The sequence below is a fragment of the Podarcis cretensis genome (genome assembly GCF_951804945.1).
Source record: "Podarcis cretensis genome assembly, chromosome: 15".
NCBI lineage: Eukaryota > Metazoa > Chordata > Lepidosauria > Squamata > Lacertidae > Podarcis > Podarcis cretensis.
In genome coordinates this window covers 23947711-23973500 of record NC_137185.1, presented here as the reverse complement: position 1 = coordinate 23973500, position 25790 = coordinate 23947711, and the positions used below count along the sequence as shown (strand labels likewise).

Genomic DNA, 25790 nt, shown 5'->3' with positions numbered 1-25790 from the left:
CCATTGCAGGTGGGCAAGGCACTGTTGTGCTCATTTCCACCTTGCAGGCTTCCCACAAGCTTCTGGTCATCCACTGTGAGAACAGGATGTTGGACCAGATGTGCATTTGGTCTGGTCCACCAGACTCGTCTCATGTCCTTATGGACTGGGCCTGTACTGGACATTGTGCTGAGGCAGATTTTTTAGAGAAGGCGTCAAAAAACTTTGGTCCTCCAGATGTTACCTAGCTTCAACTCTCATCATCCCCGGCCATTGGGCATGCTTGCTGGGGCTGATGGCAGGTGTAGCTCAGCAACACTTTGGGGGGGGGCAAAGGTTCCCCACTCTTGCTTTGGAGCATGCGTAGTCAACATAGTGCCCTCCAGATAGTTTGGATTACAATTTCCATCAGCCCAAGCAAGCATGGCCAACAGTCAGGGGTGGTGAGACTCATAGTCCACAACATCTAGAAGGCTACCTCTGGAGTATAGGACTGTAGTCTTATTGTACATATATTTTAAATTTAAATTTTTCATATTTCATCAAACAAAATGTTTCATTCATTTGCTAAGAACCAGTAGTGGTATGGTGATAGAGTGTCTGACTAGGACTTGGGAGTCCAGAGTTCAAAACTTTACTCAGCCCTGAAGCTCACTGGGTGACCTTGGGTCTGCCACTGGCTCTCTGCTTAACCCACTTCATAGGCTTAAATGGGGAGAGGGAGTAACATCTACCTTATCCTTGAGCTCCTTGGAGGAAAGGTGGGATAGAAACGTGATCAGCTGCATATTTTGAAAAGTGGCTTGTCCATTTGTCCATTCATTTTCTATAGATTCAGCCAGCTCTCAAGATATTGTCACCAAACTCTGAACAAGGGTTCCTGAGGTGAGGGCCTATGTTGGTGTTTGGGTGCCATTTTGAAGCAAGATGGTGGACCCAAACATGACTTGGATGTGACTGCATTCATTTTTTAGCATAGGTTCGACCATCTGTGGAGATATTGTTGCCATACTTGGCATGAGGGTTCCAGAGGTGAGGGTGGCAGTCTTCATCAATATTTCGATACCAGGCATGACTTTAGCATGTCTTTGACTCTCTCTCTTTTTTTGTCAGAGGTTTGGCTGCCTCTTGAGATATCTCCCCAAAACTCAGCATGAGGATTTCCAAGGAGAAGATGGAAGTCATAGAATCATAGAGCTGGAAGGGACCCATGGGTCATCTAGGATGCCAGGAACCATTTTGAATCAAGGTGGCAGACTAAATTGTGACTTTGCCATGACTCCACCCAATTTCGGGAGTGAAGGGTCCAAACTCACAATGTACACCTTCCATTTAGAATTCACAATATTGTTTGATTTCTAGAAATTCAAGGGCAGCACCAGGCACTCCCAATCAGGAATCAATTAACTGGAAACTGCTTTGTGTGTTTTTCACAGGAAAGCAACATATTGAAGAAATAATCTATAGAGCTGGAGGATCAGCTGCTCTGGCCCATTGCACAAGACCTTAGGGTCATGGTGGATAGCTCCGTCCAGATGTCGACCCAGCATGCACCAGCTGTGAAAAAGGCCAAATTCGATGCTAGGGATCATTTGGAAAGGAATTGAAAATGAAACTGCTGATAACATAATGTCATTATACAAATCTATGGTGCGATTGCATTTGAAATATTGTGTGCAGTTCTGGTCGTTCCACCCCAAAATAGAGATTGTAAAGTACTAGGACAATGAAGCTGAATGTTGGATGATTTAGGACAGATGACAGAAAAACAAAGGAGCTTCCTTTTTTAAAAAGCAATTTTATTGGTTTTTAAACAAATACAATAACCATTAAACACTTTCCCAACAGTATGTAGTGAGAGCTGAAGAATTTATGCTTTTCTTCGCCGAAGAATTGATGCTTTTGAATTATGGTGCTGGAGGAGACTCTTGAGAGTCCCGTGGACTGCAAGAAGATCAAACCTCTCCATTCTGAAGGAAATCAGCCCTGAGTGCTCACTGGAAGGACAGATTGTGAAGCTGAGGCTCCAGTACTTTGGCCACCTCATGAGAAGAGAAGACTCCCTGGGAAAGATCCTGATGTTGGGAAAGCTTGAGGGCATAAGGAGAAGGGGATGTCAGAGGACGAGATGGTTGGATAGTGTTCTCAAAGCTACCAGCATGAGTTTGACCAAACTACGGGAGACAGGGGAAGACAGGAGTGCCTGGCGTGCTCTGGTCCATGGGGTCATGAAGAGTCGGACATGACTAAATAACAACAACATCTAATGCTGTTTGTTTTATCCATTGTCTCTGGACACACACACATTCAACCTTCAAACATATTACTTATTGTAATCCCACCCCTGAGAATTCTGAGTGGTCGCTATAGGAAGGTCTTGATTTGGGTCATTAACATAGTTAAAGAAAGAGGTCCATGTGCTTTGGAAGGTGTTTCTATTCATTATGCCTTTAATTGCCCTCCTGTGTCTGGTGAGATGCTCAGGCATTGTTGTATGCCAGATATTATTCTCCTATATATTCAAGGGTGTTTCAGTCTGGTTCTTCGATTGCTGAGCTATCGCTAATCAAGTGGAGGTCCGTAACAAGCCTACTAGTTCGCTGTGGTGCAGGGTGGAGCCTAAGTCCATGTCCAAAGATTGCAGGTTAAAGGCAGGATTTGGAGAGTGGAGTTGGCCTGTAATTGTATATATAATAGAGAATACTCTATTCCAGAAGTTTTTAAATGCTTCCTAACACAGGCCATTGTTAAATGATGGAATTTGCTCCCAGAAGACATAGTAATGGCCATTAGCTTAGGTGGCTTTAAAAAAGGAGTAGACAAATTCATGGAGATTAAGGCTACTAGACATGACCACTATGTTCTGCCTCTGTTGGTTATAGACCTTTAGGCGCCAGGCAAAATGTTCCTCTTTAACCAGACCTTTAGTTGATTTGATGGACATCCTATGCCCTTTTAAAATGTGGAAGTTTTTTGGAGGGGGTATTGGTTTTTTAAAATGTCTTTCGTGATTTTCTGTTTTGATTTTATTCTGTGTACCCTGAGACCTCCGGGTATAGGGCAGTATAATAATAATTATTCATCATCATCATCATCATATTGGAGAGAGTGTTATTGCATCTGGTTAGACACTGTGAGAATATGATGCTCAACTAGATGGGCCTTTGGTCTGATCCACATGGATCTTCTGAAGTTCTTATGACCCACTTTCTTATGTGCATCTTCCAACACACGTATGCACCCCACACAACTAAGTCTATTGTCACAGTTTGCCATGGTCAGGCTGACAGCCAGTTCCACTCATGCACAGCGATGCCTTCAAGCCCCCGTAATATCAGCCGACCGAGTGCTTCAGCAGGGGCAGCTGATGGACATAGTTTAATTAGCAGGAGAGTAAATTACACTGGGCTCCAAGAGCCCCCAACTTCTTTCTCGACAGCCTGGGAAAATGGAGAGACTCGCATTTTCAATTTAAGGTTTAGTTAGATAATGCCTATTGGTGCCAACAGATTACAGAGTGGATATTAAATCCTACAGGATTTGCAAGAGGAGATGGCAGGCAGAATCCGTAAGCAGTCTGGAGAGGCCAAAGGCAGGCTAAGGAGCTAAACATCCCCTGGTATTTGTGTTTTACAGTTGAGACGGAGAGAAAGAACGGGTGATGCCCATACATCATTGCTGCAGAGGTGAATCTGTATCAGAGGTGTTAAATCTGTTCACCTTGAGATACTTTCTGATTCTTGCAAAAATGTGGGGTGGGGAGGAAATAGCATTTAACTAACAGGAAATCCTAATCAACACTTTGTCTTTCTTCAAGTACCACTTGTCCATCCTGCTACAAGATTAAGAAGATAGGAACATAAGAAGAGCCTGCAGGAGCAAATCAATGGCCCATCTAGTCTATAGTTTAATTTTGTGCTCCATGAAGAAGTACTTTTTTGTGGTCTGTCCTGAATTTTCCAAGACAGCTTCAGGACTGCAATACCTCAAGGACCTCCTCTTCCCATATGAACCTACCCAGACCCTGAGATCAACTTCTGAGGCCCTCCTTCATTTGCCTCCTCCTCAAGATGTCCAGAGGGTGGGAACACGAGAACGAGCCTTCTCTGCAGTGGATCCCCATCTATGGAATGCTCTCTCCAGGAAAGTTCACCTGGCACCTTCATTATACACCTTTAGGCCTTTGGTTGATCTTATAGACATCCAATACCCTTTTAGAATGTGGCTTTTGGGGGGGTATTGGGTTACTGTTTTTGGTTTGATTTTATATGTTGTGGTCTTGTTGTGAACTGCCCTGAGACCTTTGGGTATTGTTGTTTAGTGATTTAGTCGTGTCCGACTCTTTGACGGTGCTTTCAAACTGCTAGGTTAGCAGGAGCAGGGACTGAGCAATGGGAGCTCATCCCATCGCGGGGATTCGAACTGCCAACCTTCTGATCGGCAAGTCCTAGGCTCTGTGGTTTAACCCATGTCCCATAAGTTGAATAAATAATAATAAATAACAATGATTTTATGAGAAAAGGAGAAAAACGTTTCACTGTTCACTTCCTCCTACATATTAATAGCAAAGCCTTTTCCAAGATCTTCATGTAGCCAAATAAGGCTCTATGGGGGGCTGTCCTTTAATTTGGTATAGAAATCCAGCTGGTGCAGGATGTGTGGGGCTGACTGTTGATGGGGGCATCTGGCCAACAACAGGTGACACCATTGTTAAAGCAGGTGCAGTGGCTGCCCATCTACTCCCAAACCAGGTTCAAGCTCCTTGTATTGATTTGCAGTGCCCTGAACAACTTGGACCAAAGGAACTTCAGGTACATTCAGAATCCTTATATCCTAGCTGAATTATTGTCATCAATGAGAAGCATTGCTGATTCTTTGACAACAACAAGAATCCAAGACCTTAGTGTCATCAACCCAGCCCTGTGGAACACCCTGCCACTAGAGATTCAGCAGACACTTTCTTTGCCAACTTTTAAATGCCTGCTGACAAACTTTCTATTCTGCCAGGCCTATGCAGGCCATTAAGAATACAATGGTCAATTGATGTCTGTTTTTAACTTTTTAATTTTTTATACGGTCTTTGTTGTACACTTGTATGCTTTATTGCTGTAAACTGATTTGATACATTTTTATGACATTGTGGTATGTAAATATTTTTTAAAATAAATCAATAAATATGCACAAACAGCTCCCTTGGACACATAAAATGTTCTGCAGAACATGCTGAAGGTGTTGTTTTCTTTTCTTTTTCTTAATGAAAGAGGAGACTCCTTTGCACATGATCTGCATGATGGGGAGACATGTGAGTGACATGGGCATTTGTCTACCCTCGAACTGATCATTCAGGGTTCCTGGATCTAGGAATGCCCACTATATAAAGTATACATGATAGGCTTCTTCATCTCACACATCCATGCAATGTGGCCTGGGAGAGCTGCACTAGAGCAAAGCCGGGGGACTCTTGTGAGTCTTATGTTATGGCAGATTTGCTAATATATTATGCTTCAGAAGCCAATGCAATGGACCGGCTATTGTACAGCAATCAGGAAGGAGCAATGTCCCTATTTTTATCTATAACATGTTGGCTGGAATCTGTGTGTGGTTTCCCCACCACATTACTAAGTAACTAGAGGCAAAACCCACACAGCTGAAATTATTGGTGTGGTGGGAGAGGTGTATTTCCCCAGGGACTGATTTGCTCTCTGAACATCATTAAGCCTATGATGCTAGGAGGCAGGAGGACACTGGGGACAGCTGCACCAACCTAGAAAAGAAGGGAAACCCCTGCTAGTAAATGAGGAGGGATTGTGTAGGGTGCGTGCTTGCTCTGGGGTGGGGAGGGGAATAGCAGCTTTGAATTTTGCTTCCTAGTAGGACCCCATGTGGGGGAGGGCTATCCTGGGTGCTTAGCAAGTAGGGATGAGCAAATCTCTCCATTCTCAGTTGGCTCAGTTTCTTATTTTTCCAGTCTTCAGTTCTCCACATATCTCAGTTTGTGATTTTTTAAAAAAAACACACACAAACACCCTTGAAAATTCATCAATGATTTCATGCGAATTTCTCACCATAAACACAGTTTTGTAAGCTAGTTTTGCCAGATCTAATGCATTTTTATATGCCATTTTCCCACCATTATATACATTTTTCTACACACCTCCCCTAATCACCTATTTGCAGACATTATTTGTTGGGAAACAAAATTCAGATAAGTGTGAATTTTGAAGCATAGCCTTGCTTTGGGTCACTTATTGATTTGGAAAGGGAGAATTCAGTGGATTCACACCAACATCTGAAATAAACTGAATTTCGCTTACCCCTCTTACTGGCAATGAAAAAAAGGGGTTTTTGGTTTTTTAAAAGGGTACAAAAATAAAATATGGGTTCTTTTCGAATAAGGAGAGTTCAACAAGTCATTCTATTCTATTCTATTCTATTCTATTCTATTCTATTCTATTCTATTCTATTCTATTCTATTCTATTCTATAAATTTTTGTTTTACAAAACAAACAGATAACCAGGGAGAGGCACATCTACTTTAATGCGAATCTGATGCTACACCAAATTCCTGAACCACAAGCCATTTTTTAAAAAAGCGGGTGAGAAATGCTTGCTGTATCAGTTTTCTGTTTGCTAGTGCTTCATCCCTTTCGTAGACACCCTGTCCATTCCCCTCCCCCTCCAAACAAGAACGTTCTGATATCTCTCAGTCTGTTTTTTGGGAATTAATGGGGAAAGACAGCCATCTCCCCCTCTCTCCTGCAGAAACGATGTTTGCTTGCCTCCCTGGGGTGTCAGCGCTTGCAAATTAATATTTGCGAATCATTTTGAGACACTCTGCTAGCATCTGTTTGGCGAGGGGCAGAAGAATATCAATTATTGTCCAAAAACGTATGTTGAATAATGGGCTGGCCTGTTTGTCTATGCCTAAGGACCATCTGGGGGGCCGCACAGATGACGGATGAGGAGCTGCAAGATTACTAGGTTTAATTTATAAGTGGGGGGGGGGGGGGAAATCCCATATAAATTAATTACCGCCAGTACCTGGGCATGTATTATATTTTTCAACCTCTTTTCTGAAAGGTTAGAATAAATATTAACCTCCTGCACCCTGTGCTAGAACTGTTCCTTCTGTTTATAGATATTAAGGTTAATGGAGAGCTCTTTAGAATGAATCCTGCTAGCAGATGGAGATGGAACGTAAATGAATTTGTTCTCAGAAATGCTTCATGTTTCTCAATATTTTGCACTCAGGGGTGGCGATGCCTGAAATTTTGGGGATGGATCTTACGTTTGAGCTGAATGTTGAATCCCTCACCAATTAAGAGCTCTAAGTTCAATGGAACGTGTTTGGTTTTATTTTCAGGATGCTAGGAAAATTCATAACGGGGAGCCAGAATAAAATACTTGGGCCACATTTAAACCATACATTTAAAGTGCTATGATAGTGCGTTAAACAGTTGTGACTTCTCCTCAAAAAATTATGTGACAGAAGAGTAGGAAAGGTGATGGGGGAGACAGTCTGTGATGGCCAGCAGGTAATAGCTTTTCCCAGCTGCCTTGTTCCACCCTCCAGCTCTAGGAGCCTTCATAAGGGAGCTACAGTGGTACCTCGGGTTAAGAACTTAATTCGTTCTGGAGGTCCATTCTTAACCTGAAACTGTTCTTAACCTGAGGTACCACTTTAGCTAATGGGGCCTCCTGCTGCCGCCACACGATTTCTGTTCTCATCCTGAAGCAAAGTTCTTAACCTGAGGTATTATTTCTGGGTTAGCGGAGTCTGTAACCTGAAGCGTCTGTAACCTGAAGTGTCTGTAACCTGAAGTGTCTGTAACCCGAGGTACCACTGTATTTCCAAAGGGTGTTTAGCTTATTTTTTTAGTTGTTGCTTTTTTAACAGAGCTTTATAGATTGTTTCCAAGATGATTTGTTAATCATTCTATATGATTTATGCTGCATTTGTGATGTTCTATTACTTTCTATTGTGTTATTGTTCTTTATTGTTTGTCAGCCACTTTGGGATCCATTTGAATGAAAAGCAGAAGGGAAATATAATCAATCAATCCAATCCATCCCGTGAGCTAGAGGTAAATGCCTGGAGTTGTAATGCATCGAATTCCTATACTCCCGAAACCTGAATTCCACCTTGCCATAAGCAAAGACCTGATTCTGAATCGGTGCATCCTCTTCCACGTCCAGCTTCCCATAAGCCAGGGCAACTAAATTCTCACCACACTTCCTTGACTATCCAAGCAGATGTGTTGGCAGGTGGGGCTGCTGAAACACCTCCCCCCCCCAATAGCAAAGACAGACGAACAGCAGCACAGATCGAATGGCACAGATGAATTGCAGTGGAACACTGACCCCTGCTGGGCACATCTGTGTGTGCACCCTAGTTCCTGCTGCTTTTATGGATTAGGCTGGGTAACTCATGAAGGCCGGTGTTGGAGGTTGGCATTGCTGGGCACCTGCCAAGACCCACATTTCTTCAGGGCTCTGCTGCTGCTGCACCTTGCTGTGCTGCCACTGCCTATTCGCCTGCCCTTCCTGAGCTCTCAAGCAATAACAAGTTATGAGGAGAGGTGGCAGCATCCTTTGCATGTGTCCTCTGCTCACTTGGACGTAGGGAAGGGGTACGTGGGGACTTCATTGAGGGGGCCCCCAGGGCACCACACCCAAGACCCACTGAAACCTGACACCAGCAATGGTTGCACGAACTGACTACCATGGGATGTCAAGTACAATCAGAAGCCACAGAAGCCCTGTCAGATTTTCGGGTTCCGAAGAACATTCTCAAACTGGAACACTCACTTCTAGGTTTGCGGCATTTGGGAGCCAAGGTACGACTGTATTCAGCGACTGACTTGACACAATTAGGAACTGAGCTTGGATAATGTGAGTTCCATCCTCCTTCCATTCCTTCCTTTGGAAAATACTTTCCTTTCTCAACCAAGTTCAATGGAATTTTGGAATTAGGAACTGTTGTCTTATTCTCAATGACCCAATTACGTCCCCACCCCACCCCACCCCACCCCCATCCTCCCATTCATAAACCCTTGAGCCTTGCCCTCTGCTCTTGACCCAAAATTTACTTGGTTGTGCTGGGGCAACAGCTAGAGTGATCAGGAGACATCTCTACGAGACGCCCAGTCCTCCTAGGTATATGTAATACTGAAATGACAGGGTGCCAGGGACTAGAGACCTGAGAATAGTTTTCCAGGACAACCAAGTACTCAGCAGGGATGTCACTTACCCTGGGAAATAAATGTCCCAGGGCTCCTTGTGACTGTGCTGAACTTGCTGATGGCGTCCCAGGTGTACGAGGCATTGAGATATGCAATTCCCAGGGTGGCTGTTATCCCTACAGAACTCTCTGGTGACCTAGAAAATGTTGATTCCCAGGGCCTCTTCCTGACCTGCATGCACTCGTGTGTTTAATTTCATATTCTGAGTTTCAGAAACGATTTCCAGAGTAATGGTGCTTGGTTTTTCATGCAGCTGAGAATTTCCAGGCAGAAACATCCCCGTTCCAACCCCAATCAATCTAAACTTTGGCAAAACTGTGACAAATATATGTTCAGCAATCTTTTGAGCCTTCAGAGAATATCTTGGGGTTATCTGGCATTAGAAGTCTCACGGGACAATTTTTTAAAAAAGCAAACCCTTTTGAAGGAAATACGTTTCCCAGTTCACCCCACCCCTCCAGGCTCAGAATGCTGAATTCTGAACATGGCAACAGACACACACAACTGTCTTGCCAGGAGCTGAAGTGAGCTAAGAGCCCAATAGGGACAAGATTGTTCTAAGGCAGCCATCATGGCCAATGGCAGACTTTGGGCTTTCAAATTTCAGTGGTGCCCTGAACATAAGAAGCACCTGGCTGCTGGATCAGGCCAATGACCCATCGAGTCCAGCATCCTGTTCTCACAGTGGCCAGCCAGATGCCTGCGGAAAACCAGCAAGCAGAACCTGAGCACAAGAGCACCTTCGCCTCTTGTGGCTTCCAGCAACTGGCATTCAGAGCATAACTGCCTCTGACTGTGCAAGCAGGCTATATCCATCATGGCCAGCAGCCATTGACAGCCTTCTCCTCAGGAGTAGGGCTTGTGTGCCAGACCAGGAGAAACTCTGCATTTCCTTTGTTACTTCCTCCCTGGAAACTGAAACACATCAGCTGCTGCCTGAAACACCCTTTGCTTGCATCTCTGTGAGCTGGAAGGAAAGCATTGGCAGCCATTTTAGGAATAGGAGAAGATTTCCTTTGATTGCCTTTTAATCACAGTAATAACGGTAATGGATGCAGCAAGCGGAATGGATGGAGAAGAGCAAATAAGCCGACATGTGTAGGATAAATGAGGAGAATTTATAGCCATCTTCTCTCAAGCCCCTCTCCGTGAAACAGCTCTGACCCGTCAGTTCATTATAGGCAAAGTTTCAAAACAATATATTTTTTTAATAAAAAAAACAAGGAACACATAAAGAAGCAGACAGGAATCAACCCCTATCTTCCTCTTATGAGATGATATTCAAGGAGGTTGTAATATTGATCATTCACTTCACAAACTCTCCCCCCCCCCCTTTCTAGTGTTTCCTTGCCTTTGATAAAGCCTCTCCTCCTCACGGAGGGGAGGTTTTGTGGGCGGGATGCGATTTCTGCATCATGCAGGGGGCGTTATGCCCCCTGCCCCGCTCACCTGGCTGGCGCACCACACCCACAGGTAAGCTCCCAACCGGGCGGCTTGTAGGGGGTGTGGTTTGCGGTTTAAGATACCGCTGCGCCAGCCATTCCGCCTCACTTTTCACCTTCTCCGGTGGTCATGGATCCTGTCCGATGCCTGTGTGGCGGGGGGCCATGGCACGACCCTCGGTGACATCAGGGGAGAGCTTATAGTTGTATTAGCATCAACAGGCTCCACCTACTGGTGAATAAACCCCCTTTAGGCTCACCCCTCCCCGAGTGGGTGGAGTCAATCTGTCGTGGTCCAATGCCTAAGCCAATACCTTCTCACTTGCTGTAATCAATAAAGTTGTGGCCTTTTCTTGCCCATTAACCTTATACACTGTGTCCGTGTGTCTTTATTCCACAAAGTGGGGATCGGGTCCTCGAACCACAATAAAATACAATATTTGAAACCTTTTATTTTTAGGATGAGCCTTGAACTTTACAAAACAAGCAAATCATTTCCAAGGGCTACAGGTGGTTCTTATTTTTAATGTTTGGCACCATTAAGTACATAAGGAGATCAGGGCAAACATCTATGAAGCCCAGCATTCAGTTCTCATGGTGATTAAGCATATGCTTTTTCTGGGATGCCCATAAGCAGGAAATGAGCACAATAGCCCTCTCCTGCTCGTGATCCAGTGACTAGTAACCAGAATTGATCCTGGAGGTGATGCAGCCATTGTGACCAGTCGCCATTTACAGTTATATATCTTCCAAGAATTTGTTAAATTATCTATCTGCTCCTGTGTCCTTCAGGCAGCTTGATCTGAAGAAATCAACAAAGCAAAACACCACTTTCTACACAGCATGGGAATAGATGTGGCCTCCTGCTCGTAATGTAATATTATATTATATTCAGGGAAGAGTTTGGTAGTAGACCAGCTGCTTTGCCTGCAAAAGGTTCCAGGGCCAATTGCTGGCATCTCCATGCAGGGCTAGGAGAAGAGACTGCAGTCTGAAACCCTTCAGAGCTGCTGGCAGTCAGTGGCAGGAACATTGAGCCAGATAGAGTACTGGTCTGACTCACTATGACAGCTTCCTGTGTTCCTGTGTGTAATGCACTTGCAGCTGAAGATGCTGTCAAAAGGGTCAACTCCAGGAACTGGTGGAAGTTGGCAACTTTTGTTCCAAAGTAATGACAATTGGTGGCATGCAACTAGCATGAACTCAGAGTAGATGGATTGAAATCAACAGGGGTGTGGGTGGGTGCATTTATACAGTTGGAAGTAATCCTGAGGATCATCTAGTTCAAACCCCTGCAATGCAGCTGTCCCATACAGGGATCAAACCTGCGACCTTGGTGTTCTCAGCACCATGCTCTAACCAACTGAGCTATTCTAACTTCTCATGCTCATTCATTTCAGTTGTTCTAATCTGAGTAGGCCTAGTGTCAAATTATACCCATTATTATTTTCTTGACTGGGTCTAACATTTAGATGCAGAGAAGATTAGCAACAAGATTGCACTGGAGAGGGAAGCTACAGAATGGGACTCTACAGCCCATGAATTTTCTGCTTTTACTTCTTGTGATGTTAACATATGAGAGTGTTGGAGGAGAAATAGTTAAACAGGTTACCCAATCAGGACCCAGGGGGGTGGAGTCAGTGGGACTATAAAACCAACTCTGGGAGAGGAGTTTGTTAGGAGTTGGGTGGTTGGTTGGAGTGGGAGTGAATTGGGATAGAGTTGTGGGTAGGTTGAGTTAGTGTAGCGAAATAAGCTGAGTTAGGGGCTAGGAAGACAAGTAAATATCTGAGAGGTGGTTTAGTGAGTGAGAGCAGCTAGTGGAAGTTATAGGACTGGATAGGCAACCCATGATTGTAATTGACCGATACCGTTTATGAAACCACACGCTTGTTAAACTGCAATAAATAAACAGAAGTTTATGTTCCAATTTAACCCTGACTGGACTCAGTATTGTACCAGGTAGGGCCTAGGTGGTGGCAGCAAGAAATAAAATGGTGGCACAGGGATCAATAGACGGTGAAATGTCCGGGGACCCTGTGTGATCGCCACACTTCTGCTCTCCCCCTTTGTTCACCAACAGGGTACGGCCTCACTGCCCCCTCCCCACAAAGAAAGCACCTCTGCCACTTTCGCCAAGAAAGAAAAAAAGATATATTAAAACATTATAACACAACGTCACCTGTAAGAGAATTCCTGCCAAGTCCTCACTGCATACGAAGGAAAACTAAATTATATGCACATGGGATGCCATGTGCAACATCCAAGCACAGGTTTATGCGGAAGCAGAAGTGAATTTTTGTACAAATGAAACATCTGGCAAAGGAAAATAAATCATTCCAAATGGAGAAAAACAATATTTTTTTATTATTTTTTTTAAGTTCTACTGTTCCATTTTCAGGGACATTTACAAAGCAAGGTCGTCTGCATAAACCTCCTTTTTGAAGTCAATTAACATTAACTTGTCACTATTAGTGTTTTAAACCAGCACCTCTGCCTCAAAAAGCCTCTAAATTGCCATATCATCCAGAACAGGGAATGTTGTAAAACAAAAGGCAGAACAGTGTGACAACACACACACACACACACACACACACACACCTCAAATTCAAAGGACAGAAATCTGTAAAAATAAAAAATTACAAGCCCTTCCAAGCTAGCTCCCTTGAGATGCTCGCCTCCCTCTGATAATTTGCATCTCATTCTGCAACCAGGGATGGATCCCTAAAGAGGTCCTGCTTGTTGTGGATCAGGCCTGCCTTACAGCCAGCCCTCTTCAGCCAGGACTTTATTATTACTAATTCATAATTTGTTGCTTTTATTGTTATGAATTCCTTAAGTCATTTATGTACCCTTTTGGGGGGCCCTGGATGTGTGGAGTTGCCTGTCTGGTTAGCAAGACATACTTCATACAAGGCATTGTTGACTTCATCACTACTACGTCCAGTCTGAGGTTCAGCCCCAGAATCATTTTCTGGAGGGGAACAAGCACAAATTAAGAGCTCTTTATGGAAGAGGACCATTTTGGCAGCAGTGGGTTGTTGGGTTAGTTGTTGCTTTGGATTCTTCCAATACACAGATGACTAAGAGGGAGTTTAAAAGGAGGATCTGCAAAGCACACTCTCTTTTGGTGATCCGCTGGTTTTGATTTCCTTTCACACCACATTCATAGAATCAAATAATTGTAAGGGATCCTGGGGAACGTCAACCCCTTGCAATGCAGGAATATGCAGCTGTCCCTTATGGGAATCAAACCTGCAACCTTGCCATTATCAGCACCATACTCTAACCAATTGAGCTATCCATTCAGGTCATGTCTGCCACTTATGCTTTGCTTATTTGCTCTAGCTTCACCTGGAGTGTTGCATTTTTTTCTCTCAGTGACACCTTTAAAAAAAAAGCATTTGGGAATAAGCAAAATAAGCTTTGCCAGCTGAAGCAACACTGGTCTTGCAAAAGCTCCCTCTTTCCTGCAAGCTAATCCACCATGCTTAATCGAGATCATCAACACCACGAGGAACAAATTGCAAATGCATGAGGACTTTCAGGCACCAATTACAAGGGGAACAAGGCTTCAGGTAGTCTATTTTGCCATCTTAAACTGTGCTGATGCAAATGTGTTTTGCTTGCATTATGCCTCATCCCACAGGTTAGCAATAGATCCATATCCCCAATTACGTGGCTTTATTTCAGTGGCGATAGCTAAGGAGGGGCAGCCTCAATTGACTTCTTTGGGACACGGAAATGTGGATAGCAATGCAAATGATAAAATTCTGCATTGTCTCTATGGAATGGGAAGGGGGATATAAGGCATGTCCCTCTTGCTCACTGGAAACCTGGACGTGATGCTCTCATCAGCCTGTTCTCAACTGGCCTCTCTCCAGCTGTCTTCATGGATAACTTACAGGCATTCTTTCCAACATAAAAAATGATTATGTTAAATTGAGTGGGGTGGGGAGGCTTCATAGTGCACTAATAAAGGTAAAGGTAAAGGTACCCCTGCCCGTACGGGCCAGTCGTGTCCGACTCTGGGGTTGCACGCCCATCTCGCTTAAGAGGCCGGGGGCCAGTGCTGTCCGCAGACACTTCCGGGTCACGTGGCCAGCATGATAAGCTGCATCTGGCGAGCCAGCGCAGCACACGGAAACGCCGTTTACCTTCCCGCTAGTAAGCGGTCCCTATTTATCTACTTGCACCCGGGGGTGCTTTCGAACTGCTAGGTTGGCAGGCGCTGGGACCGAGCAACGGGAGCGCACCCCTCCGCGGGGATTCGAACCGCCGACCTGACGATCGGCAAGTCCTAGACGCTGAGGTTTTACCCACAGCGCCACCCGCATCCCTAATATTAGTGCACTAATAGAACAATTAATATTAGTGCACTAATAGAACAAGGCAAATCAGTCACCATCATGAGATCTAGCAACCTGCTCTGAGCTCTCTCTTTCTCTGCCTTGTTTGTTTATTTTTTTAAAACACTACTGCATAATTTTTATTACCTTAAAGAACTTTCACCCTGAAATGAAAGCAACAACAACAAAGCAAGAACAGTCCAAAACAGTGACAAACAAAATTCAGGGTGGTTGTCAGGGAAGAACAGGTTGGGCTACAGAGAAAATTGCTTCAGCAGGTTACGAAATCTTTTTCTACAGATGGTATCAATAGGACCTTGGATGAGAGGTGCTTCCCTCTCTAAGGAACTGTTTAGAAGTGAAACAAAGTCCTTAGGGGCTTTGTTGAACTATATACTTTAAATTCCCTTTCAGTGAAATACATCTCTATCTATACATTCCCCCACATTTCTCAGACTTCTTAAAACCTGCCCTATTTTCTGCATTTTGGAACATTTCTTCTTCAAAAAATAAGAACTCCCCAGAATATAAGGGGTCCTAGTGTCAAGATCTTTCACACCATAAACTTTTAAAAGTCTAAAGCACTGGTTTAAGAGCAGAGTGTAGTTTAAGTGGGGAGGGTCTTGCTTCTTTCTGCAGAGGGCTTAGCTACAAGGTAATTTCCAGCATGCAAAATGTGTGACCTCTGTTAGTCAGATGCTCTGTGTGTTTGTTTGTTTGTTTGTTTGTTTGTGTGAGTGAGCGTGTATATTTCCAGGTATCAGGTGGGGGAAAGCAAGCTGGTATAAAGAACAGGTGTGAACAATAAGTCCACTCACCTTTTTTGGTGGGTGGTGTTGTGTCCAGCCATCCAGGCCCCTGCAGTGATCCAGCATGGGGACGGGAAGTTGATGCCGCCCTGGTGCTGTCCCAGCCATGTCACTGGCACTGGGTAGGGTCATGCCCAGTGTGGCCCAGCTGGCCAATCAGCACCAGTGGGGGCATGGCCACAGGAAATTTAACCACGGAGTGGTTGGGGACCTCTCCTCTCTCAACCTTTTGCCGGATCTCCCAAGCCACCCACCCTCTTTTCATGCTTTGCTCTGACATGACCTTGCTATGGACAAATGTCAACCGCCATATTGTTGGGGCCGGGTAGCAAATTTTTCCACTCGGCAAACTGGCACCAGCCATTGGGTTTTTGCCTGCCTTGTAGCAATTGTCACAACTTTGTGAGGTTAGGCATTGAGTAAGCCTTTGTTTGGATGGAAGGGAGGTTGTAGCCTCCACCTGCCCCTCCTCGATAAGGGTATCCTGTTAAAGGGATCTGGGGGTGTGGATCCTGTCCAATGCCTGGACATGGGCTAGGGCCATGCCATGACCCCAGTGGGGACCTGTCAGGGTATCCCTACTTGATGTAAGTCATAGGGCTCCCCTTATTGGTCGTTTACCCTTAGATGGACTTCCTGCAGACAGGTGAGAGTTGAGATATAGCCTGGCTTCACCCAATGCCTAAGCCAAACTGCTCACATCTGTAACCAATAAAGTTGTGGCCTATTTGAACCCATAAAGGAAGAGCCCAAGTGCTTTAAAATGTGTCCAGTTTCCACTGAAGATTGAGGATCTTAGGACTTCGTAGGAGATGGCCAGTGACCTTCAAGCTTGGGTACCAATTCTAGGGACTGGGTGAAATGGTTCCCATGATGACTGTAGCTCTTTGGTTAGGACGGTACAAGCCACAGCAACACCCTTGCCCTGGTTGTCACCTCACACTGATTCAGTTTGCAACAGTAGGTGCACATGCACACACACACACACACACACATACAGAGAGAGAGAGAGAGAGAGAGAGTCCCGTTGTAGCATTGTAAGAATAAATCTCAGAACTTCCAGTAATAATTCTTCTTCTAGATAATAAAACAAAACAAGTGAACCAGAGCATATCAGCCAATATCATCAGAGGGTTGAGGGGAAGGGAATAGCTGAGACATCTAATCAATCTTCCATTAGCAGGATAGATTTCACCCACTTTCTTCTATAATCTGAGAAGCTGGATGGCTGGAGGGAGGGAGTATCTATCAATGGGCCACCACGCATCCTTTTGCCTATCAATTCACAGCCCATGCCCGGTTAAGTAGCAACAAGGAATTGTTAGAAGTTTGTGGGTTTTTTCTTTTATTGCTGTTGTTATTAGCAAACAGGTTGTTGGGGTTGCGTCTAAACAGCAAGAGCCTCCATTAAAAGTCAACAGGGCGTATCCGATGGGAGTGGGTGCAGTTATAACAAACAGAAAGCTGGATGAAAGCAATAGTGGTTATGTTGAGAATTCCAGCAGCGTGGCACAGACCTTCTGGTGGGAAGAAAAGTGATGCCCAGCTCAGATTTCATCTTCCCTACTAGACACCTAGCATGAGCTAAGCAGATGGGTAGGGGGAAAGGGATGCATTATAGAACTAGGTTTGCATTTGGGGTTATTTTCTCAGGGGCTGAAAAGCTGTTACCAAGAATAACATGATGGTGCCCTAATACAGCTAGGGAGACGGTCTTCATTCCCTCCTAGAATGGGGCATGCACTACTGCATCTTCTTCCTAGAGCACCATTCTCCACCTCCCATCAATTACAAAAAAAAGAAAGAAAAAAGATTAAAACAGCATGGTTAATACAGCAGCAGCAGTAGAGACATCTGTGAAAATTTTCATATGTTCTTCCTCTCCTAGCACAACAGACTCCTCTTGTAATCGTCTAGGATCAAGGTGCTTCATTAGAAGTGACTCCATTGCCCTTGTTGACATAGAAGGGGCGGTAGTGGGACTGCAAATGGAGAAAAAGAAAAAGCACAGGGTGATTTTAGATTAAGAAGCAGATGGATAGACTTGTTGCCTTCTGCATATCTGATACCCATTGCCCTCCTCCTTGCCAAATGGAACTGCAAGGAGAGGCAGCTCATCAAACTCTATAAGGTCCTGTGTATGCAAATTATTATCATAGACTCATAGATTTGTAGAGTTGAAAGGTACCCCAAGAGTCATCTAGTTCAACCCCTCCAGTGCAGAAATCACAGTTAAAGCTTCCCCACCCAACCTTTCTTTAAAACCCTCCAGTGAAGGAGAGTCCACCACCTTCTGAAGGAGTCCATTTCATGGTCAAAGCAGAAACTTTTATAACATTCAGTCAGGATCTCTTTCCTTGTCATTTGAATCCAATGGTTCAGGTTCTACCCTCTGGAGCAGCAGAAAACAAGCTTGCTCCATTGTCCATCTGTCCCTTCAGATATTTGAGGAAGACTATCAGAGCACCTCTCAATCTTCTCTTCTCCAAGCTAAACAGACCCAGCTCCTTCAGCCATTCCTCACAAGGCTTGGTTCCGAGATGCATTGTTGTAACTGTGACAGTTGTTGACAAAGATCTGTCACAGTCAGTCTTGAGCCAGATTGCGTAATGTGAAATAACTGGATCAAAATGGTAACAAGGAATGGCTCGTGAAATTTGATTCAGTCCAGGTTTAAAAGTGAATACTTTCCAAAACAATATGGGAAGCGAAACACATACATCTTTTGAAAATTGCGTTTCTCTAAAAATTGCAGTGCAGTTCTCCAGCCAAGTAATGTGTACAAAAATGCATATAAATTTACATTTCTTGAAAATGACATGGAAAAATGCAGTATATGGGGAGAAAATGCTTTGCAAAAGTGCATAGATTAAGAGACATTGCATACAAATGTGTGTCTATTGGGAGATTATGTGTATGAGTCATGAGAACTTTTTGCGAATAAAGATATACATATTCACAAACTGTTGTGGCAATGTGGAGAACTAAACTTAGAACTGGAAGAATGAGAAATCAAGAGAAACTGAAAATGACGGATAAACCCATTCCTGCTCGTAACAGCAGTCTTTCATTTTTGGAATTTTTTGATCCAGTGAATTTCCTATCTTAAAGAGAGGTGGTTAGATGCAAACCCCACTGTATTAGCAGCATTCCTAATAACCCAGCTGGTTAAAAAAAGATTTATGCTGATTGTGAAGTGTTTGCAATGGGTGGTGGACAGGAACCACCTGCCCTTTCACTCGGCATCACTCTCCCTCCAAGTTCCTGCTGTTCAGCACTGCCTGGAGTATTAAAGCCATTTGCTTTATGGTGCCAATTTTGTACCTAATTAAAGAGGGGAATCAGCTACCCTTTAAATAACCCTCAATGGGCTGGTGGGACAGGCCTCCTCAAGCCGTGCCGCTGGCTGCTAGGACTCATGTTTACAGGCCTTTTTCTAAGGACTGGATTACTCAAATACATATTTAAAGCAGCTTTAAAAGCAGGATTATTGGCCCAGTAGACCATAAAAGCTCCTGCCGAGTCTCGGCAGTCCAGTGGAAGTACATCTATTCTGGGACATTTAATGCTCTTTATTTATCAGCCTGATTGTTTGCTTTGGGGTATAACTGCAATTCAAGGACCAAATGGCTCTAGCTGCTGAATATACATAGAAGGCCAACTTAGCATCGTTAGTGCAGGAAGATGGTAGAGCTGGGCAGTTGCTAGGGCTGTAACCTGTTTCAGCATCTCCAGATGGGACTGGGAACATCCCCAGGTGAGCTTCTGCCATTCAGCGTAGGTAAGACTGTGCTAGCTGTACAAAGGTCCTGATTCAGCATACAACAGCTTTGTTTATTCTTAAAACTTGGAAGCCCGTCAGTTGAAGATGCCAGCTACTCTAGCAGCAGGGGCAGCTCCAAGATCAAGCAGGATCCATCTCAGGTGAGAAACACATCCTTTGCAAGCCGATATGATTCCCAACATCACCAGGCAGAGCTGAAAGTGCTCCCCATCTGAAGCCCAGGAGAGCCACTTTCAGTCAGAAAAGAGTGAGCTAAAGGAACCAAAGGTCTGATTCAGTATAACACACTTCCAGGGCCTTTCAACTTTCAGCCACTGGGAATTGAGTCCACAACCTTCTGCATACTAGGCAGAATCTCTGCCACTGAGCTGCGGTCCTTCCTGGACTCCAGGCCCAATTGAGAACAAGCTGTAGTTCCCTCTGGAGGTGCAGGAGACTCTAGAGCATATTCCCAGTTTGGGTGGCCAAGTGAGACGAAAATGGCCCAGATAATCTAGCAAATTACACTAAGGATTGCATTCAACCCTGGCCAATCCCCAGGAAGCCAGGAATCCCCAGGCATTGCCCAAAGTATATGTGATTACTCCACATTCTTTTTTCACATACTCTCTTGCACACACACAGGACATACCCATGCAGATTTGTGGAGGAGGAGATTAATGCCCCCCCCCACTCCAGTCATAAAATGATTGCTCTGCTAAGCAAGGATGGGCTGGTTGCCATCCCCAACAGGGTGCTTCTGCCCCACTATACAGTTCTGTGTCTAATTTATTCCCCAACACACTCCACCCAAAATCAGTGGGGTCTTGTGGTGGGTCAGAAAAAGTTACTTGGGTGATTGGATCAGGCATCTGAACCAGGGGAAAACACCTCCATCCCCTGGGAGCCATCACAAGAAGCTGCCTTATACTAAGTAAGATCAATGATCCACCTAGCTCGGTGTTTCCCAAACTTGGGTCTCCAGCTGTTTTTGGACTACAACCCCCATCAACCCGAGCTGGCAAGACCAGTGGTCAGGGATGATGGGAACTGTAGTTTGAAAACGGCTGGAGACCCAAGTTTGGGAAACAGCGAGCTAGCTCAATACTGTCTTCAGTAGCTGGCAGTGGCTCTCCATGGCTTCAGGCAAGGTCTTGTCTGGCCCTGTTTGGAGATGCCAGGGGCTGAACCTGGGACTTTCTGCATGAAAATGAGATGCTCCACCACTGAGCAATGTCCCTTCCATCCATTCTATCCATATGAACAATCAGGCATGCAAGAGGGCCAAAGGTTCCACGTCATACAGGCTGCGGATGTCAGTGTTCTCAAGTAGCTTAAGAATATATATTTTTTCTTCATAATTTTGAAAGGCATAGGCCAAACTGTCATGTTCCAAGAATGGTGAAATTTGCAAGCCTCCTGCCTTCTCTCTCGATGCCATGCAGTTAATTATTTTTATTAAAAACAACAGCCGACAATCAAGATTCTCTTCATCAACAGAGCTTAGCCACTATCTCTTTCTTTGATCCTCCTTAATCACTTTCTCTAAATCCTGAGTTGTCTATGGAATTGTGCTGTCCTTTTCTCCTCTGTAGATGTGAAGCACGTGAGGAAGAACAGGGGGGAGGTAGGATATTGTACCAGAGCTGGTGTTTTATCACTTTATAGCCCTATTTGATAACTAGTATTCTTGTGGAACCGCTTTGGGAAATCCATGACTTGAGGGCTTTGCAGCTCACAGCTGAGGACTCAGATGAAGGTCAGGCTACCTTCTTGGTGGGTAAGCACCAGTAGCTTATTCAGAGCTCTCCTGACCAGAGGACACAGACTTGTCACTCTCTTGTGGAAGCCAACATCTACAAAATAGAATGAGGGCCATTTAACCAGCCAGCCAGCTCCTCCAAAGAGGTGGAGCGTCCCATATTTCATGCTGTCAACCAATGTAAGGCTACAGTTAGCTCCAGAATTTTGGGATGCCCTCCCACCAGAGACCTGCATGACTCCATCCCTGTCATCCTCTCAGACATAGGTGAATAATTGCTTGCTCCTTTCAAAAGCTAGGACAACTAGCACATTTGTCTCTGTTCTTGACCATTTATCTGTGTATTGTTTTGGGAACAGTTGCATTTTTTAGAGCTATAGCAACAACACTTTCTGATGGTTGATGATGGTGGTTGTCATACTGTGTGTTTCTTAGGAGATTTCGTGTTGGAAAAAGGTGGCATGGAAATTCTGTAAATAATAGTAAATGGACGGGGGGAGTTCTTCCCCTGTCCTCGATTTACAGTGCAACGTATGCATGTATTTTGTCTCCATTGTTGAAGGCAGTGTGACTTTGAATACCAGTTGGTGGGAATCACAAGTGAGAAGAGTGTGGTTGTGCTCATGGGCTTCCCATTAGAGCATTTGGTTGGCCACTGTATGAACGGGATGCCCAACTGCAGAAAAGCCTTTGGCTTCATCCAGCAGGACTCTTCTTATGGAAACATGCATTGTAGAGTTGGAAGGGACCGCAGAGGTCATGTAGTCCAACCCACTGCAGTTCAGGAATTATGATTAAAGACTCCCTAACAGATGTTCTTATGCTCTTAATCCCACTCAGTTAAACAGAGCTTACTTTCAGGTAAGTAGGGTTAGGGTTGCAGCCCAGAAGGACTTTGGGGTGGAAGGTGTGAAAAGCACAGGTCTAATGACTTACCAGCATGCTCTGCTTGGAGGACTTCCATGTCTGAGGTTGCACCTTAGTGGCTTGGTGCCTCACAATGGAAGGGTAAGCTGGAGGAGACACAAGGCATCTGTGGTTATTATTCCCGGAAGAACCTCCCTTGCATGCCGCTGGGTGCATTCCAGAGTTAGAGGGACACCTTGTTTAAACATAAGACTGAAAAGCACAGCAATTCCAATGCAGCCAGTTCAGACTGGGGCATTTGGAATGAATATCTCCCCAGAGAAAAGACAGAAAGAGAGGATGGAGGTAGAGGGGGAAGAACTCATAGAAGCCCTGAAAGTACCATTCTTGGTATAGAGGCTCCCGTCGGACTGCTTGCTGAAATCTCCCGGTGAACTCTGGCCAATTGGGGGGAACTGATAAGGCATCTTGGTCCCATTGCCCACTGGAAAATAGAAGAAGCAACATTACATTGAGGTGGAGTAGAAAATGCTTCTCTCCACAAATCTCTGCACATTTTGGCCAGATCCTGTGAGCCTCTGCGCCAGGACTGCAGATCGCGGAATCAGCAATCTTCCCTACCATAGGCACAAAGACAGGATGAATCTGCTCCAATGCAGGAGTAACTAAGTAGGAGGCACACACTTCTTTGAGTTAAGAAGTGGTGGGGGAGCAAAGAGCCCACAATTTGGGTGTCGCTTCTTCAGTAAAAGCAGGATTGAGAGCAAGAAGAACTCCACTGGAATCAAGAAACAATGGATAAGAAACAAATTTCTGTGGCTTTCACTGGCATGAACCTTGATGCCAAGTTCTCCTCAAATTTTCCAGTGATGCAGAATAAATGGGTCCTGGACTTCATCCTGCAAAGATTTCTGCCACTAAAAGTGCAATATTTAATTGATTAATCAGTTAGGTTAATTGCTTTTCAAAAACACTTTTAACAACTAAAGAGGTGTCTCTGATAAATTGTCCAACAGATGATGGTGGTGATAACAGTTGTTTTAAAAACTGAAGACAAGCACTGTTTTAAAAGAAGCACCTCCCATCTTCTCTCTTTCAAAGGAAAGAAAACTTCAGAGATGATCCCTGTACTGACATACTGACATATCCGTGATTCGTTTAAAAAGTGGAAGTGGATAAGGATGCTTCTTCCTCAGAACTATTCTTTTTATCCATATGCAAATATATCCACTTGTTGTCAATTATTTATCAATTAATTGAGTAAAACACGTGTGTACTTGGCTAAGACTTCTTTAATTGAGTGCTAGCTTTAATTTCTGGCATTACCATAATTAGCTTGCACATTCCTGTAAAAAATCCTTCTCAATTTGAATTTTTACCCTGTGCAGAGCTGTGCATAAGGCTTTGCTGGAACAGGGCCTCTCCATCTTGCACTCTCTGCGTATCCTGCTCTGGGCCACAATGACTTGTATTTATGGATGCGTTCACACAGTAAGGTCTGGTTTACAATGCCCTGGAAGGATCCTTTGTGGTAATTTGTCTTTGCCACCTCCTGGTGTTGTTTCGTGTAATGTTTGCTAAATGGTGATGCAGGGATTCAGTGTAGCTGCTTGCACAGAGCCGTAACAAACTGCAGTGTGCACTCACCAAGAGATGCTCCCACCAGTATTTACAGGTTCATCTGAATGGGCCTGAAGCAAGGAGCAAGTTTGCTGTAGTGAATGGCACAGGGGCATGGCATTGCTTGCCTGACCGTCCTCCCACTGAGTCACTGCTGCATACTGGGAGGGAGGGAGAGAAGCGGTCAGCATGATACAAATTCACTAGCAAGAGCACCAGATTAGCTTGACTGGCTTGTTTCCAGCCCACCAACCTTACTGCCACCTCGCCCTTCTCTATTTCCATTCCAGTATGCAGTGGCAACTCAACCGCAGGGAGGTCAGGTCAGCTGCTTCCCACTGGGGGCCACTCCAACATATAACTGACATGATAAATAACAATGATTTTATTATTTAAACCCTGTTCATCTGGCTGCGTTGCCCCAGCCACTCTGGGAGGCTTCCAGCACATATAAAAACATAATAAAATGTCAAACATTAAAAGCTTCCTGATACAGGGCTGCCTTCAGATGTCTTCTCAAAGTTCTGTAGCTCTTTGTCTCCTTGACATCTGATCGGAGGGTGTTCCACAGGGAGGGGGCCACTACCGAGAAGGCCCTCTGATAGCTGATAGAGTACAACGTGTACAAATTGTACATGGGCAGGCTCCATCTACAAGACTGCGGGACATTTGAATAGATCCCCAGTTGTGCAGACAGAACATATATGCTAATATGCACTTAAATATGGCCCTGGAGGTATGTATGGAGTAAATGAGCAGAATTCTGCTCCCTTCTCCATGCATGTTCAATTTCTGAACCATGCTACACTGACATGGGGAAACAAGAGAAATGGGGAGAGTACGCATGTTGTCTTCATAAACTGCCTTGTTCCCAACAAATAATGAATATACAGTATATATACCAGAACATGTAACGGACAGAGATTGGTTGTGTAAAAGAAATAAGAGTTGGTCCCCAAATTAAGTCGCAACTTTGGGATGGTAGGAGAGGTAGGGGTGCCAATGGGAGACCAACACAGAGAAGTGAATGGATCCTTGCAAGAAACTTTTCCATAGCTCATATTCTGAGGGTTAATGATGCAGCTTTATACTGTGTCAGATCATTGCTTCATCTTAGAACATAAGTAGAATCTTGCTGGATCAGTCCAAAAGGCCCAACTAGTCCAGCATCTCCTTATCACAGTGCCCAACCCGATGCCCATGAGAAGCCTTCAAGAAAGACCTTAGTACAGCAGCACTCTCCCCACTTGTGAGTATCAGGAACTGGTATTCAGAGGCATATTGCATCTGATAGCGGGTGTAGAACATAGTTGGTGTAGCTAGTAGCCATTGATAGCCTACTCTTCCATGAATTTGTCTAAACTGCCATTACAGCCATCATTACTACACCATGTGGGAGTGAACCTCATAGTTTAACTATGTGCTGTGTGAAGAAATACTTAGTACTTCCTTTTTTTGTCGTGAATCTTCCAATAGACATCTTTGTAGGATGATGGAGATAGTACAGTCAGTAGAGCATGAGATTCTTAACCTCAGGGTCACGGTTTGAGCCTGACGTTGGGCAGAAGATTCCTGCATTGCAGGGGATTGGACTAGATGACACTCATGGTCCCTTCCAACTCTACAATTCTATGATTCTATGACCCCAAGTTCTGGTATTATAAGAGAATGTATCCATTCTTTTCCAGTGGATAGCTGGAGAAAGAGCATGACCAAGACTGTTTTCTCCAGCCTCCCCCAACTATGGGACCTTCAGATAACTGAACTACAACTCCCATCATACCTGACCATTGGCAATGCTGCCTGCAGCTGATGGGAGTTGGAGTCTAAAAGAACTTTGGGTCACTAGGCTGGGGAAGGCTGGTCTACTCTAATGATCCAAAATCCAGCTCTGACCTAGACATAGGTACAAATGGTGAAAACCTAATGGCATTGACCACGGAGACATTGAGCCTTA

At 44.5% G+C, this 25790-nt stretch overlaps 1 protein-coding gene and 1 long non-coding RNA gene across 4 annotated transcripts in view; both read right to left on the bottom strand.

The window, feature by feature from the left end:
* Positions 1–10574: 10574 nt before the first annotated feature.
* The window catches only part of LOC307203804, a 446600-nt gene continuing 431384 nt past the window's right edge, over positions 10575–25790 (bottom strand). Inside the window, exons 2-3 of the long non-coding RNA XR_013833368.1 lie at positions 11099–14921; positions 10575–10589 (exon numbers count right to left, since the gene is read on the bottom strand). This is a non-coding gene — a long non-coding RNA (uncharacterized lncRNA). The remainder of the gene's footprint in view (positions 10590–11098; positions 14922–25790) is intronic.
* TRIM29 (tripartite motif containing 29) overlaps positions 13008–25790 on the bottom strand; it is a 47961-nt gene continuing 35178 nt past the window's right edge. The window contains exons 7-9 of one of the 3 annotated variants that reach the window (XM_079954747.1): positions 22596–22697; positions 22283–22359; positions 13008–17803 (exon numbers count right to left, since the gene is read on the bottom strand). In XM_079954747.1, coding sequence (XP_079810873.1) covers positions 17741–17803; positions 22283–22359; positions 22596–22697 — 242 coding nt within the window. In that variant the 3' untranslated portion in view covers positions 13008–17740. The remainder of the gene's footprint in view (positions 17804–22282; positions 22360–22595; positions 22698–25790) is intronic. The other 2 variants (XM_079954748.1, XM_079954749.1) reach the window with 2 other exon arrangements.